Source organism: Anomaloglossus baeobatrachus, chromosome 9, assembly GCF_048569485.1.
Source record: "Anomaloglossus baeobatrachus isolate aAnoBae1 chromosome 9, aAnoBae1.hap1, whole genome shotgun sequence".
Taxonomy (NCBI): domain Eukaryota; kingdom Metazoa; phylum Chordata; class Amphibia; order Anura; family Aromobatidae; genus Anomaloglossus; species Anomaloglossus baeobatrachus.
In genome coordinates this window covers 99,895,453-99,911,151 of record NC_134361.1, presented here as the reverse complement: position 1 = coordinate 99,911,151, position 15,699 = coordinate 99,895,453, and the positions used below count along the sequence as shown (strand labels likewise).

General features: G+C 51.0%; 1 protein-coding gene across 1 annotated transcript in view; it reads right to left on the bottom strand.

Moving 5' to 3' along the window:
* Positions 1 to 15,699, bottom strand: part of STAG2 (STAG2 cohesin complex component) — a 283,462-nt gene that overhangs the window by 87,866 nt on the left and 179,897 nt on the right. The window contains exons 17-20 of the mRNA XM_075323911.1: positions 9,093 to 9,196; positions 8,363 to 8,455; positions 8,140 to 8,229; positions 56 to 259 (exon numbers count right to left, since the gene is read on the bottom strand). Coding sequence (XP_075180026.1) covers positions 56 to 259; positions 8,140 to 8,229; positions 8,363 to 8,455; positions 9,093 to 9,196 — 491 coding nt within the window. The remainder of the gene's footprint in view (positions 1 to 55; positions 260 to 8,139; positions 8,230 to 8,362; positions 8,456 to 9,092; positions 9,197 to 15,699) is intronic.

The window sequence follows — 15,699 nt, the reverse complement described above, 5'->3', positions numbered from 1 at the left end:
GGGAATTCCCATTTAATGTCTACTTACTACAGCAATTAATACATTAACAACAAACCTCCTGCAGGAAGTCCTCAAGGAGGCGATTAAATTTATCCGCCAGTTCGTCAATTAACTGACTCTTTGCAATGTCGACTCTGTTAAATATTGTGAACTCCTCGTTACAGAGGGCGTGATAGGTTTTCGAACAAGCTTCTAAGACGTCCGTGTCCGTGTGTTTTTCTATAATACTACGTATCTGACGAAGCAGTGCTTCCAAATGCTAAAATTTAGAGAAGGGGAAAAATAAATAAAAAAAAAAAACAAAAACATAAGAATGTTATTATAAATATTGCCCGTAAAACAACAAAGTTTGCAGCCAAACTACTGCACACATTCCCATATACAAATCATACACACTGGAAACTGCTGTATATACCCAGAATGGCCTGAGCTCCGCAGTAAGGCCGCAATGAAGGACTACACATGATGACACCTAAGAACGACCTTGATGGCTTCACCTTTTACCCGCACATCTCATTAACCCCTTCCTTTTTATTTATTGTTCTTTCAACAAGGCCATATTAGGGCTTGTTTTTTTGCGGGATGAGCTGTACTTTTGAATAGCAGGACAAAAATAATCATGTCATGTGCTGGATTAGCAGGAGAAAATTTCTAAATGCTGCTTAAAAAAAAAAAAAAAAAAAAGCACAAATCATCAATAAAAAATTGGGTAATGGGGCTGTATGAGGGCTTGTTTTTTGCGTCCCGAGATAATGTTATTACTGATACCATAATGTAGATATACTGGATTTTCCAGCGTATAAGACGACCCTCAACTTGTCCAGTTAAAATATAGAGTTTGGGATATACCGTATATAAATCTAGTATAAGCCAACCCGAGTAATGTGCACTGCAGTAATGTGCCCTGCAGTAATGTGCCCATCCTTTTCCCCCCTTGAAGTAATGAGCCCATTGTTTAGTAATGCCCTCTTACCGTCTCCTTCTTGTCCCCTATTATGCCGTTGTATACACACCATTAAACATTATTCTCACTTCTCCTCCATTCCCGCAGTGACCTCAGCTGCTTCTTGTAGACCGCAAGACACATAGACCCCTCCGTGATAGCGTCCGATGCACGGGGCTGCTGTCTGCTGTCATGACTTTACTACAGTTGAATGCTTTGCAATGCCATAAAGCATTCAACTGCAGTAAAGCGCTGACAGCAGTGGCCCCGTGTAAGGGACGTAATCAGGGAGGAGTGCTTCTTGCGGACCGCAGGCCCTTAGACCCCTCCATGATCGCGTCCTGTACAGGGGGCCCCGCCGCTGCCCTCATAGCTTTACTGCAGTTGAATGCTTTATGGCACCACAAACCATTCAACTGCAGTAAAGCTATGAGGGCAGCGGCCCTGTGTATAGGACACTAACGTGAAGAGTCCTATGGGCCTGCGGTCTGCCAGAAGAAGCTGGAGGCACCGCGTGAACAGAGGACAGGTGAGAATAATATTTATTGTGTGTAAGAAGGGGACCGTTCAGATGGCATTACTAAACAATGGGCTCATGCAGCACCGTGCACTGCCATATAAGACGACCCCCGACTTTTGAGAAGATTTTCAGGGGTTAAAGAAGGGAATTTTGTTACTTACCGTAAATTCCTTTTCTTCTAGCTCTTAGTGGGAGACCCAGACGATTGGGGTATAGCTACTGCCCTCCGGAGGCCACACAAAGCACTACACTAAAAAGTGCAAGGCCCCTCCCCTTCTGGCTATACCCCCCGTGGTATCACGGGTTCTCCAGTTTTAGTGCCAAAGCAAGAAGGAGGAAGCCAATAACTGGTTTAAACAAATTAACTCCGAATAACTTCGGAGAACTGAAAAACCGTTCAACATGAACAACATGTGTACCCGCAAACAACAAAAAAATCCCGAAGGACAACAGGGCGGGTGCTGGGTCTCCCAATAAGAGCTAGAAGAAAAGGAATTTACGGTAAGTAACAAAATTCCCTTCTTCTTCAGCGCTCTATTGGGAGACCCAGACGATTGGGACGTCCAAAAGCTGTCCCTGGGTGGGTAAAGAGATACCTCATGTTAGAGCTGCAAAACAGCCCTCCCCTACGGGGGTGTCACTGCCGCCTGCAGGACTCTTCTACCTAAGCTGGCATCCGCCGAAGCATAGGTATGCACCTGATAATGCTTGGTGAAAGTGTGCAGACTCGACCAGGTAGCTGCCTGACACACTTGTTGAGCCGAAGCCTGGTGTCGTAATGCCCAGGACGCACCCACGGCTCTGGTTGAGTGGGCTTTTAGCCCTGAAGGAACCGGAAGCCCCGCAGAACGGTAGGCCTCTAGAATTGGTTCTTTGATCCATCGAGCCAGGGTGGCTTTAGAAGCCTGCAACCCCTTGCGCGGACCAGCGACAAGGACAAAAAGTGCATCGGAACGGCGCATGGGCGCCGTGCGGGAAATGTAGATTCTGAGTGCTCTCACCAGATCTAGCAAACGTAAGTCCTTTTCATACCGGTGAACCGGATGAGGACAAAAGGAAGGCAAGGATATATCCTGATTAAGATGAAACGAGGATACGACCTTAGGGAGAAACTCCGGAATGGGGCGCAGCACTACCTTGTCCTGGTGGAACACCAGGAAGGGAGCCTTGGACGACAGAGCTGCCAGCTCCGACACTCGCCGAAGCGATGTGATCGCAACAAGAAACGCCACTTTCTGTGACAGGCGAGAAAAGGAAACTTCCTTCAGAGGCTCGAAAGGCGGCTTCTGGAGAGCAACTAGTACCCTGTTCAGATCCCATGGATCTAACGGCCGCCTGTACGGGGGCACAATATGACAGACCCCCTGCAGGAACGTGCGCACCTTAGGAAGACGTGCTAGACGCTTCTGAAAAAACACGGATAGTGCCGAGACTTGCCCTTTAAGGGAGCTGAGCGACAAGCCCTTTTCCAACCCCGATTGCAGGAAGGAAAGAAATTTGGGCAATGCAAATGGCCAAGGGGATACCCTCTGTGCAGCGCACCAGGATAAGAAAATCTTCCACGTTCTGTGGTAGATCTTAGCAGACGTTGACTTCCTAGCTTGTCTCATTGTGGCTACGACTCCTTGAGATAATCCTGCGGACGCTAGGATCCAGGACTCAATGGCCACACAGTCAGGTTCAGGGCCGCAGAATTCTGATGGAAAAACGGCCCTTGGGACAGTAAGTCTGGTCGGTCTGGCAGTGACCACGGTCGACCGACCGTGAGATGCCACAGATCCGGATACCACGACCTCCTCGGCCAGTCTGGGGCGACGAGTATGACGCGGCTGCAATCGGATCTGATCTTGCGTAACACTCTGGGCAAGAGTGCCAGAGGTGGGAAGACGTATGGGAGCCGGAACTGCGACCAATCTTGAACTAATGCGTCTGCCGCCAGAGCTCTTTGATCGCGCGACCTCGCCATGAATGCCGGGACCTTGTTGTTGTGCCGGGACGCCATTAGGTCGACGTCCGGCACTCCCCATCGGCGACAGGTTTCCTGAAACACGTCCGGGTGAAGGGACCACTCCCCTGCGTCCATGCCCTGGCGACTGAGGAAGTCTGCTTCCCAATTTTCTACGCCTGGGATGTGAACCGCGGATATGGTGGAGGCTGTGTCCTCCACCCACATTAGAATGCGCCGGACTTCTTGGAATGCTTGCCGACTGCGCGTCCCTCCTTGGTGGTTGATGTATGCCACCGCTGTGGAGTTGTCCGACTGGATTCGGATCTGCTTTCCTTCCAGCCACTGTTGGAAGGCCAGTAGGGCAAGATACACTGCCCTGATTTCCAGAACATTGATCTGAAGGGTGGACTCCTGCGGAGTCCACGTCCCCTGGGCCCTGTGGTGGAGAAACACTGCTCCCCACCCTGACAGACTCGCATCTGTCGTGACCACTGCCCAGGATGGGGGCAGGAAGGATCTTCCCTGAGACAATGAGGTGGGAAGGAGCCACCATTGTAGAGAGTCCTTGGCCGTCTGGGAAAGAGAGACTTTCCTGTCCAGGGACGTTGACTTCCCGTCCCATTGGCGGAGAATGTCCCATTGAAGTGGACGCAGATGAAACTGCGCAAAGGGAACTGCTTCCATGGCTGCCACCATCTTCCCGAGGAAGTGCATGAGGCGCCGTAAGGGGTGCGACTGGCCTTGAAGGAGGGATTGCACCCCTGTCTGTAGGGACCGCTGCTTGCTCAGCGGAAGCTTCACTCTCGCTGCTCGAGTATGAAACTCCATGCCAAGATACGTTAGCGACTGTGACGGTGACAGATTCGACTTTGGAAAGTTGATGATCCATCCGAACGTCTGTAGAGTCTCCAGCGTAGCATGTAGACTGAGTTGGCATGCCTCTTGAGAGGGTGCCTTGACAAGTAGATCGTCCAGGTAAGGGATCACCGAGTGTCCCTGAGAGTGCAAGACTGCTACCACCGCCGCCATGACCTTGGTGAAGACCCGGGGGCTGTCGCCAGACCGAATGGCAGAGCTACGAACTGAAGATGGTCGTTTCCTATCACAAAACGTAGAAAACGTTGATGTTCTGTAGCAATTGGCACGTGGAGATAAGCATCTTTGATGTCTATTGAGGCAAGGAAGTCTCCTTGAGACATTGAGGCAACGACAGAGCGGAGGGTTTCCATCCGGAACCGTCTGGCGTGCACATGTTTGTTGAGCAGCTTTAGATCCAGAACAGGACGGAACGAGCCGTCCTTTTTTGGAACCACAAAGAGATTGGAGTAAAACCCTCGCCCTTGTTCCTGAGGCGGTACAGGAACCACTACTCCTTCCGCTCTTAGGGAGTCCACCGCCTGCAGCAGGGCATCTGCTCGGTCTGGATGTGGGGAGGTTCTGAAGAACCGAGCTGGAGGACGAGAGCTGAACTCGATTCTGTACCCGCGAGACAAAAGGTTTGTCACCCACCGGTCTTTGACCTGTGACATCCAAATGTCGGAAAAGCGGGAGAGCCTGCCCCCAACCGGAGATGCGGAGGGGGGGGGCTGGAAGTCATGAGGTAGCCGCTTTGGAAGCGGTTCCACCATTTGCTTTCTTGGGGCGTGCGTGAGCCCGCCAGGAATCTGAGACTCTTTGCGTCCTCTGAGTCCCTTTGGACGAGGAGAATTGTGTCTTGCCCGAACCTCGAAAGGACTGAAACCTCTGCTGCCATTTTTTCTGCTGAGGTTTGTTTGATCTGGGCTGGGGTAAGGAAGAGTCTTTACCCTTGGACTGTTTAATGATGTCAGCCAATGGCTCGCCAAACAGTCTCTCTCTAGATAAAGGCAAGCTGGTTAAACATTTTTTGGAACCAGCATCTGCTTTCCAGTCCTTTAACCACAAGGCTCTGCGCAAAACTACCGAATTGGCGGACGCCATTGAGGTGCGGCTGGTAGATTCTAGGACCGCATTGATAGCGTAAGACGCAAACGCAGACATCTGCGAGGTAAGGGACGCCACTTGCGGCGCCGCTGGATGTATGATAGCATCTACTTTTGCTAAACCAGCTGAAATAGCTTGGAGTGCCCATACGGCTGCGAATGCTGGAGCAAACGACGCGCCGATAGCTTCATAGACAGATTTTAACCAAAGGTCCATCTGTCTGTCATTGGCATCCTTAAGTGAAGCGCCATCCTCCACTGCAACTATGGATCTAGCTGCAAGTTTGGAAATCGGGGGGTCTACTTTTGGACACTGGGTCCAGCGCTTGACCACATCAGGGGGGAAAGGAAAACGTGTATCCTTAGAACGTTTAGAGAAACGCCTTTCTGGATGAGCGTCGTGTTTCTGGATTGATTCTCTGAAGTCAGAGTGATCCAAGAAAGCACTCAATTTACGCTTGGGATAGAGGAAACGAAACTTCTCCTGCTCTGCAGCTGCCTCCTCTGCAGAAGGGGCTGGGGGAGAAATATCCAACAGCCTATTGATGGCTGAGATAAGATCGTTTACCATGGCGTCCCCATCCGGGGTATCCAGATTGAGAGGGGTTCCAGGATAAGACTCCTGATCACTCTCTTCAGACGCATCACAGGGCGACTGATTGCGCTGAGACCCTGAGCAGTGTGATGACGTTGACGGTCTTTCCCCAGCGAGCTCGCTTAGGGTGGCTGGGGCTCTCATCTGAGTCATAATACTCAGCCTGGGAAGCCGGGGACCCCCTTGCAGTCTGGACTAATTCCAACTGAGGGGGATTAGAGGACAGAGACCTCGCCGTGTCCATAGACTGAGCCCCAGTCATGGATTGCAAAGTTTCAAGGATTTTTGCCATAGTCACAGACATTCCATCAGCAAAAACTGCAAAGTCTGTCCCTGACACCGGGGCAGGACTTACAAGCGTCTCAGCCTGGGTCACTACCCCTCCGGACTCCGGCTGGCGAAGCAGCACCGGATCTGAGCATTGCACACAATGGAGGTCTTTGGAACCTGCTGGTAGAGCAGCCCCACATGCAGCACACGCAGTGAACACAGCCCTAGCCTTGGCAGCCTTGCGTTTTGTGGATGACATGTTGCTGCCTCCTCAGAGCGATCTGGGGTATCCAGCCAGGAAGTGACCTCACAGTGCAAGAAAAAACTAAATATATATATCTGGTGACACAGTACACCAATACACACTGAGGCACTAGAGGGGCCAGCTGAAATGCCGCTTACCGCCCGCTTAAGAGCGGGTGTGTGGTATCCAAAAGCCCCCTAGTCCAGGTCTCCCAGAGCCTTGCGTCCTTCCTCCAGCCAGACTGCATGTAATGGCTGCCGGCGTCCTGAGAGAGGAGGGGGGGCGGGCCCTGGGCGTTCCTGACTAAGAGCGGGAAGCCTGCTTCCCTCTGTGCCTAGTGAGAGGGCTGGAGCATGTAAATCAGGCTCCAGCCCTCGTCGCTGCGGTGAAACAGCGTCTCTCCCCTACCCTGATTGACAGGGTGGGGGCGGGAACGAAGCGGAGCTAGGCCGCAAAAGCCGGGGACTGGATTTATAAACGCCGCCGCCGTAAAAGCGCGGTCGGCGTGTCCCCGGCGCACTACAAGTCACAGCAGCGCCGCCCGGTCCAGTGGGGGTCGGCGCTGCGTTCCCACACTACAAAGTCCCCCAGTAAACTGTAGGGACACTAACTCCCACGTTACGGTCCCCGGCGCACTACAACACCCAGCCAGCCCGGAGTGTGTCTGTGCCTGCCGGGGACACAGAGTACCTGTATGATGCAGGGCCATGTCCCTGATTGTACTCATGCTCCGAATCCATCAGGTTCTATGGGTCTGTGGATGGAGCCCGGCGTCAGAGCTTAGAGGCCGGCAGGATCCCACTTCCACAGAGCCCTACAAGGGGATGTGGAAGGAAAACAGCATGTGGGGCTCCAGCCCCTGTACCAGCAATAGGTACCTCAACCTTACAACACCATCCACGGGTGAGAAGGGAGCATGCTGGGGGCCCTATATGGGCCCTCTTTTCTTCCATCCGAAATAGTCAGCAGCTACTGCTGACTAAAATCTGTGGAGCTATGCGTGGATGTCTGACCTCCTTCGCACAAAGCTTGAAAACTGGAGAACCCGTGATACCACGGGGGGGTATAGCCAGAAGGGGAGGGGCCTTGCACTTTTTAGTGTAGTGCTTTGTGTGGCCTCCGGAGGGCAGTAGCTATACCCCAATCGTCTGGGTCTCCCAATAGAGCGCTGAAGAAAAGTGGTCTAATACGCCAGAAAATACGATAATGTTTTGATTGCCTGCATTTTTTCCAATGTTGCGGCAGACGAAAAAACAAAAAACGCAATACTTGCTTTCATTTATTTTTTTTGTTGTTGCACCATTTACCTCTTGGATTGAAAGGAACCTGCCAGGTGCAGTATGCACACAAAACCACGAGCAGTTCTGGGTGCATATTGCTAATCCCTGCCTAACCGTCCCTGTATACACTAGCATAGATAAAGGGATCTTTAGAAAGTATTTCTAAAGATCCTTTATGATCTGCTAATGAGCGAGGGGCACTAGTCACAAGGGCATTATTTCACTGACTAGTCCGCCCTCTTAGCATGCTAGCTCGCCCACAGGACAACACCTTTAAATATAAATATTTCACTATCATACCCCCACCTTTTGCTGCAGTAAAACGCCACCAGTGGAGTTAAACAGGACCGCCAATTAAACAAAGTGAAAAATAGTTACCTTTTCTAGCCGCCCTGTTGTATAAATTTCCAAGTCAAAATACTGTGGCAATTGCAGGAGATTAGTCACCTTCTCTGCATCAACAGAATACTAAGGAAGAGAAAAAAAAATTGTAAATGCTAAATCTCTTTCTTAGCACATGCATACTCCGCTCATGGATGTTGCACTGTAATGTTTGCATTCACTGCATGAACAAATCAGGATAAACAAGGAGGGTACACACTTTTGCTAAAAGCTGTGGTAGAGACACTGCAAAGAGTTCTGTAAGGCGAGTCTTGTCATCCAACTGGGTTTTCTTTTCTTTAGCTGTCAGCACCTAAAACACAAGAATGATAATCCTCTAGAATTCAGGCATTATGCAGCATTATATAAGAAAAATCATGTGTGGAACACCCTGATAAATTGGCCATACATTAAACGCTCCCTAATGTGCGTAAATATCTCTTTACATCTTATTCCTGCGTAGATTAAATTAAAAAGTAAAAACATATATTACGGTTTCTGGAGGTTCTAATAACTGAAGGGAGCATTTCGGATTTTCAACTTTGCTATTCCTATAAAGAGGGCATTCCAATACTTTGATAGTGGAAAAATGATCAGTGGGGTTACTTCAGGTCAGAAATGATCACTAAAACGTGTGATGGAGCGCTCTGTGCTTTTCTGCCTCTGACGACAGTGTACACCTGGCCATAGCGGGAGCTGGTATAAACTGGAAGGGTGCAACCCCACCAATCTGATATTGATATTCTATCTTATCAATTGATCAATATCATAGCAGTGGACAAACCCTTTAAGGATCTCAACTACGAAACGTTCAGCATCCTGAAATAGCCACTGACACACAACTAAGAATATGGTACTACACAGCAAACATAAAACAGACACTTTACATTTATTGCAAAAAAAAATAATATATGTTTATACATAAAACTGTTATTCAAAAGTGAGTGTACCCTTTTTCCTGTTCCTCTGCCAACTGGAGGGTGGCATTCAGCAGCTTGGCGTATTGTGCAGAGCATAATCTCAATTAGTGCACTTTCTTGGCGGTCTGTAAGTGCTGTAGGGCGAGAAAAAGACAGTGTTTGTTCATTGCACAATTCCATACAGGACCTATATAAAAAAGGTGGAAAACTTTAAGCTCCATTCACACTACGTTCATGCCCCATTTCCCGTACCTTATGGGGGCTTTAAAGGGAACCAATCAACAGGATTTTCCTATATGATGTAAAGCCAAAGCTATACTGGCACTATCAGGCTGATTCTATACATACAATTCAGTGGTCAGCTCGGATGTACAGGTTTTGAAACCCAAGAAAGTAAACTTAATAAAATCGGCAGCTTCTTGAGTGACAGCAGGTGAGGATCAGATAATATCTGGGGGGTATTCAGAGTCATACCCACCCCCTGTTAGAATTAGCATAAGTATTATACAAACAATTCACTTTTTCCCTTACAGGACCTGTGTAAGGTCATACCCATGTGATCAGAAGGGGCGGGGCCTCAGCCAACAGAAAAAAGAGAATTTTGTTACTTACCGTAAATTCTTTTTCTTATAGTTCCGTATTGGGAGACCCAGACCATGGGTGTTTAGCTTCTGCCTCCGGAGGACACACAAAGTACTACACTAAAAAGTGTAGCTCCTCCCTCTGAGCTTATACACCCCCTGGTAGCCAGTCCTAGCCAGTTTAGTGCAAAAGCTGAAGGAGAATAGCCACCCACAAGTAGAACAGAGTAAGAACTGGAACAACTGGAGACTCTGTCCACGACAACAGCCGGTGATAACACACGGAACAAGAAAAAATTGCCAACAGGCAACAGGGAGGGAGCTGGGTCTCCCAATACGGAACTATAAGAAAAAGAATTTACGGTAAGTAACAAAATTCTCTTTTTCTTTATCGTTCCTTTGGGAGACCCAGACCATGGGACGTTCCAAAGCTGTCCCTGGGTGGGAATAAACAGAAAAAACTAAGAAGTAGACGGAGCCTAACTTCACAAGTGGGCGACAGCCGCCTGAAGGATGCGTCTGCCCAAGCTCGCATCTGCCGAAGCATGAGCATGCACTTGGTAGTGCTTCGAAAAGGTATGCAGGCTAGTCCAAGTGGCAGCCTGACAGACTTGTTGAGCCGTAGCCTGGTGCCTAAAAGCCCAAGAGGCACCGACACCTCTGGTCGAGTGTGCTTTGATCCCCGGCGGGGGAGGCACCCGAGTACTCTGGTAGGCGTCCGAAATGGTCGATCTAATCCAACGGGCCAAGGTCGGCTTAGAAGCAGAGAGACCCTTGCGCCGCAATGTGATTAGCACAAAAAGAGAGGTGCACCGCCTAAGCGCAGCGGTGCGAGACACACAGATCCGGAGAGCACGCACCAGATCTAGAGTATGCAGCGCTTTCTCAAAGCGATGAACAGGGGCCGGACAGAAGGAAGGCAAGGAAATATCCTGGTTAAGGTGGAAGGGAGAGACCACCTTAGGAAGAAAGTCCGGGGTCGGACGGAGAACTACCTTGTCTTGGTGAAAAACCAAAAAAGGTGACTCCGAGGAGAGCGCAGCCAAATCAGAGACTCTCCTGAGAGAAGTTATGGGAACTAGAAAGGCCACCTTTTGAGAAAGACGATACAAAGAAACCTCCCTAAGGGGCTCGAAAGGGGGTTTCTACAATACCGTGAGGACCAAGTTAAGGTCCAAGGGCCGCCGATAAGGCGGAATGATGTGAGACGCACCTTGCATGAAGGTGCAGACCTGAGCTAGCCGGGCGAGACGCCGCTGGAACAGCACTGATAGAGCTGAGACTTGTCCCTTGAGAGAGTTGAGGGACAGTCCTAGCTGCAGACCGGACTGTAAAAAAGACAGAAGGGTCGGCAACGAGAATGGCCAAGGAGAATAGCCGGACGAGCGACACCAGGACAGGAAAATTTTCCAAGTCCTGTGATAGATCTTGACGGAGGAAGACTTACGGGCCCGAGTCATAGTGGAGATGACTTCAGGAGGAATACCAGAAGCCGTCAAAATCCAGGACTCAAGAGCCACGCCGTCAATTTGAGAGCCGCAGAATTCGGGCGGAAAAACGGACATTGCGAGAGCAGGTCTGGACGGTCCGGAAGATGCCACGGCATCTCCACGGACAGTTGGAGCAGGTCCGGATACCAAGCTCGCCTGGGCCAGTCCGGTGCAATGAGGATGACTCGACGGCCCTCCATTCTGATCTTGCGCAGGACTCTGGGCAAGAGAGCTAGAGGGGGAAACACGTAGGACAGACGAAACTGGGACCAGTCTTGAACCAGAGCGTCCGCGGCAAAGGCCTGAGGATCGTGGGAGCAAGCCACGTAAACCGGAACCTTGTTGTTGTGACGGGATGCCATTAGGTCCACGTCCGGAGTGCCCCACTTGCGGCAGATTGACTGAAACACTGCCAGGTGCAGGGACCAATCGCCACCGTCCACGTATTGACGGCTGAGATAATCTGCCTCCCAGTTTTCTACGCCAGGGATGTGGACTGCGGATATGGTGGACTTGGAGTCCTCCGCCCATTGAAGAATGCGTTGGACCTCCAACATTGCCAGCGGCTGCGTGTCCCGTCTCGGTGATTGATGTTGGCAACCGCTGTCGCGTTGTCTGACTGGACTCGAATGTGCCTGCCCGCCAACAGTTGGTGAAAGGCTAGGAGAGCTAGAAGCACAGCTCTGGTTTCCAGCACATTGAAAGGGCTGACTCGGACGGAGTCCAAGTGCCCTGTGCTCTGTGGTGGAGATGTACCGCTCCCCAGCCGGATAGGCTGGCATCCGTGGTGAGAATCACCCAGGACGGAGTCAGGAAGGAGCGCCCTTGGGACAGGGAGAGGGGGTCGAAGCCACCACTGAAGAGAGCTCCTGGTCCGTGGCGACAGAGCCACTAACCTCTGTAAGGAGGAAGGCCGCTTGTCCCAACAGCGGAGAATGTCCAGCTGCAGAGGACGCAGATGGAACTGGGCAAAGGGAACCGCCTCCATGGAGGCCACCATTTGACCCAGCACCTGCATCAGACGCCTGAGGGTATAACGGCGGGGCCTCAGGAGAGAGCGCACCGCCAACCGGAGTGACAGCTGTTTGTCTAAGGGCAACTTCACAAGTGCCGGCAAAGTCTCGAACTGCATCCCTAGGTACGTGAGACTCTGGGTCGGAGTCAGAGTGGATTTGGGAAGATTGACAAGCCACCCGAATTGGGCTAGGGTGGCGAGAGTGAGCGAAACACTCCGCTGACAGTCTGCGCTGGATGTACCCTTGACCAGAAGGTCGTCCAGATAAGGAAGCACTGCTAACCCCTGGAGGTGCAGGACCGCAATCACTGCCGCCATGACCTTGGTGAATACCCAAGGGGCAGTGGCTAACCCGAAGGGGAGAGCCACGAATTGGAAATGATCCTCTCTTATCGCAAAACGTAACCAACGCTGATGTGACACTGCGATTGGAACATGTAGATAGGCATCTCTGATGTCGATGGACGCCAGGAACTCCCCTTGGGTCATAGAGGCAATGACTGATCGCAGAGACTCCATGCGAAAATGCCGCACCCGGACATGCTTGTTGAGAAGCTTGAGATCCAGGATGGGCCGGAAGGTACCGTCCTTTTTTGGAACTAGGAAGAGATTTGAGTAAAAACCTCTGAACCGTTCCTGAGCGGGAACTGGGACAATCACTCCGTTTGCCTGCAAGGATGCCACGGCCTGCGAGAAGGCGGCGGCCTTGGAGCAGGGGGGAGTTGAGAGAAAAAAATCTGTTTGGAGGGCTGGAAGAGAATTCTATCCTGTAGCCGTGAGATATGATGTCTCTCACCCACTGATCGGAGACTTGCTTTAACCAAGCTTCGCCAAAGTGGGAGAGCCTGCCACCGACTAAGGACGTGGCTGGAGCGGGCAGAAAGTCATGAGGAAGCTGCCTTAGTGGCAGAACCTCCTGCGGTCTTCTGCGGACGCGCTTTTGGGCGCCAGTTGGATTTCTGATCCTTGGCTGAGTTAGCGGACGAGGCGGAAGGCTTAGAGGATGACCAGTTGGAGGAACGAAAGGAACGAAACCTCGATTGATTCCTACCCTGGGCGGGTTTCCTGGTCTTGGTTTGTGGCATGGAAGTACTCTTCCCGCCAGTAGCTTCTTTAATGATTTCATCCAGCTGTTCACCAAACAGCCGTGAACCAGCAAAAGGGAGCCCAGCAAGAAACTTCTTGGAAGAAGCATCTGCCTTCCACTCTCGAAGCCACAAAATCCTGCGGATAACAAGAGAATTAGCTGAAGCCACCGCAGTGCGGTGAGCAGCCTCTAACATGGCAGACATGGCATAGGATGAAAAAGCTGAAGCCTGAGCAGTTAAGGTAACCATCTCAGGCATAGATTCCTTGGTGAGGGAATGCATCTCCTCTTGAGAAGCAGAGATGGCTTTGAGAGCCCACACTGCTGTAAAAGTCAGGGAAAACGCGGCCCCCGCAGCTTCATACACTGATTTGGCCAGAAGGTCAATCTGACGGTCAGTGGAATCCTTAAGTGAGGTGCCGTCAGCCACCGACACAACGGTCCGGGCTGATAGCCTAGACACCGGAGGGTCTACCTTTGGGGAGTGAGACCACTCCTTGACCACCTCAGGTGGAAATGGAAACCGGTCATCAGAACCACGCTTTGGAAAGCGTTTGTCAGGGCAGGCCCTGGGTTTGGTCACAGCGGTCTGAAAACTGGAGTGGTTAAAGAACACACTCTTTATTCTCTTAGGCGAGGTAAACTGATGTTTTTCTGCCAAAGAGTTGCTCCTCTGACACTGGCAGAATGAGATCCAGCACAGAATTAATAGAAGCAATCAAATCACTAAGATCTGAGTCACCCTCAGAGAAATCTATGCGATACATAGCCTCCGAGTCCCCAGTGAGGGCATCCTCCTCATCTTCAGAGTCAGCTCTTGAGACAGAGCCGTGGGATGGGGAGGGGGAGGAAACCCTGCGCCTTCTCTTAGAAGGACGGGGTCTGGGATCAGATGATGAATCCTCCGTGAGCTCCGATGGACAGAGGTCAGAGGATAGGAGTCCTCTGTCAAGAGTATTAGAGGCACCCTGTGAGGGGGGCTGATGCATATTCATCAAAGTCCTGGACAAAGAAGGGAATTTTGTTACTTACCGTAAATTCCTTTTCTTCTAGCTCTTATTGGGAGACCCAGACGATTGGGGTATAGCTACTGCCTCCGGAGGCCACACAAAGCACTACACTAAAAAGTGCAAGGCCCCTCCCCTTCTGGCTATACCCCCCCGTGGTATCACGGGTTCTCCAGTTTTAGTGCCAAAGCAAGAAGGAGGAAAGCCAATAACTGGTTTAAACAAATTAACTCCGAGTAACATCGGAGAACTGAAAAACCGTTCAACATGAACAACATGTGTACCCGCAAACAACAAAAACATCCCGAAGGACAACAGGGCGGGTGCTGGGTCTCCCAATAAGAGCTAGAAGAAAAGGAATTTACGGTAAGTAACAAAATTCCCTTCTTCTTCAGCGCTCTATTGGGAGACCCAGACGATTGGGACGTCCAAAAGCTGTCCCTGGGTGGGTAAAGAAATACCTCATGTTAGGGCTGCAAAACAGCCCTCCCCTACGGGGGTGTCACTGCCGCCTGCAGGACTCTTCTACCTAAGCTGGCATCCGCCGAAGCATAGGTATGCACCTGATAATGCTTGGTGAAAGTGTGCAGACTGGACCAGGTAGCTGCCTGGTACACTTGTTGAGCCGAAGCCTGGTGTCGTAATGCCCAGGACGCACCCACGGCTCTGGTTGAGTGGGCCTTTAGCCCTGAAGGAACCGGAAGCCCCGCAGAACGGTAGGCCTCTAGAATTGGTTCTTTGATCCATCGAGCCAGGGTGGCTTTAGAAGCCTGCAACCCCTTGCGCGGACCAGCGACAAGGACAAAAAGTGCATCGGAACGGCGCATGGGCGCCGTGCGGGAAATGTAGAGTCTGAGTGCTCTCACCAGATCTAACAAACGTAAGTCCTTTTCATACCGGTGAACCGGATGAGGACAAAAGGAAGGCAAGGATATATCCTGATTAAGATGAAATGAGGATACGACCTTAGGGAGAAACTCCGGAATGGGGCGCAGCACTACCTTGTCCTGGTGGAACACCAGGAAGGGAGCCTTGGATGACAGAGCTGCCAGCTCAGACACTCGCCGAAGCGATGTGATCGCAACGAGAAACACCACCTTCTGTGACAGGCGAGAAAGGAAACTTCCTTCAGAGGCTCGAAAGGCGGCTTCTGGAGAGCAACTAATACCCTGTTGAGATCCCATGGATCTAACGGCCGCTTGTACGGGGGTACGATATGACAGACCCCCTGTAGGAACGTGCGCACCTTAGAAAGACGTGCTAGACGCTTCTGAAAAAACACGGATAGTGCCGAGACTTCCCCCTTAAGGAAGCCGAGCGACAAGCCCTTTTCTAACCCCGATTACAGGAAGGAAAGAAAAGTAGGCAATGCAAATGGCCAGGGAGACACTCCCTGAGCCGAGCACCAGGTTAAGAAAATCTTCCACGTTCTGTGGTAGATCTTAGCAGAGGTGGAC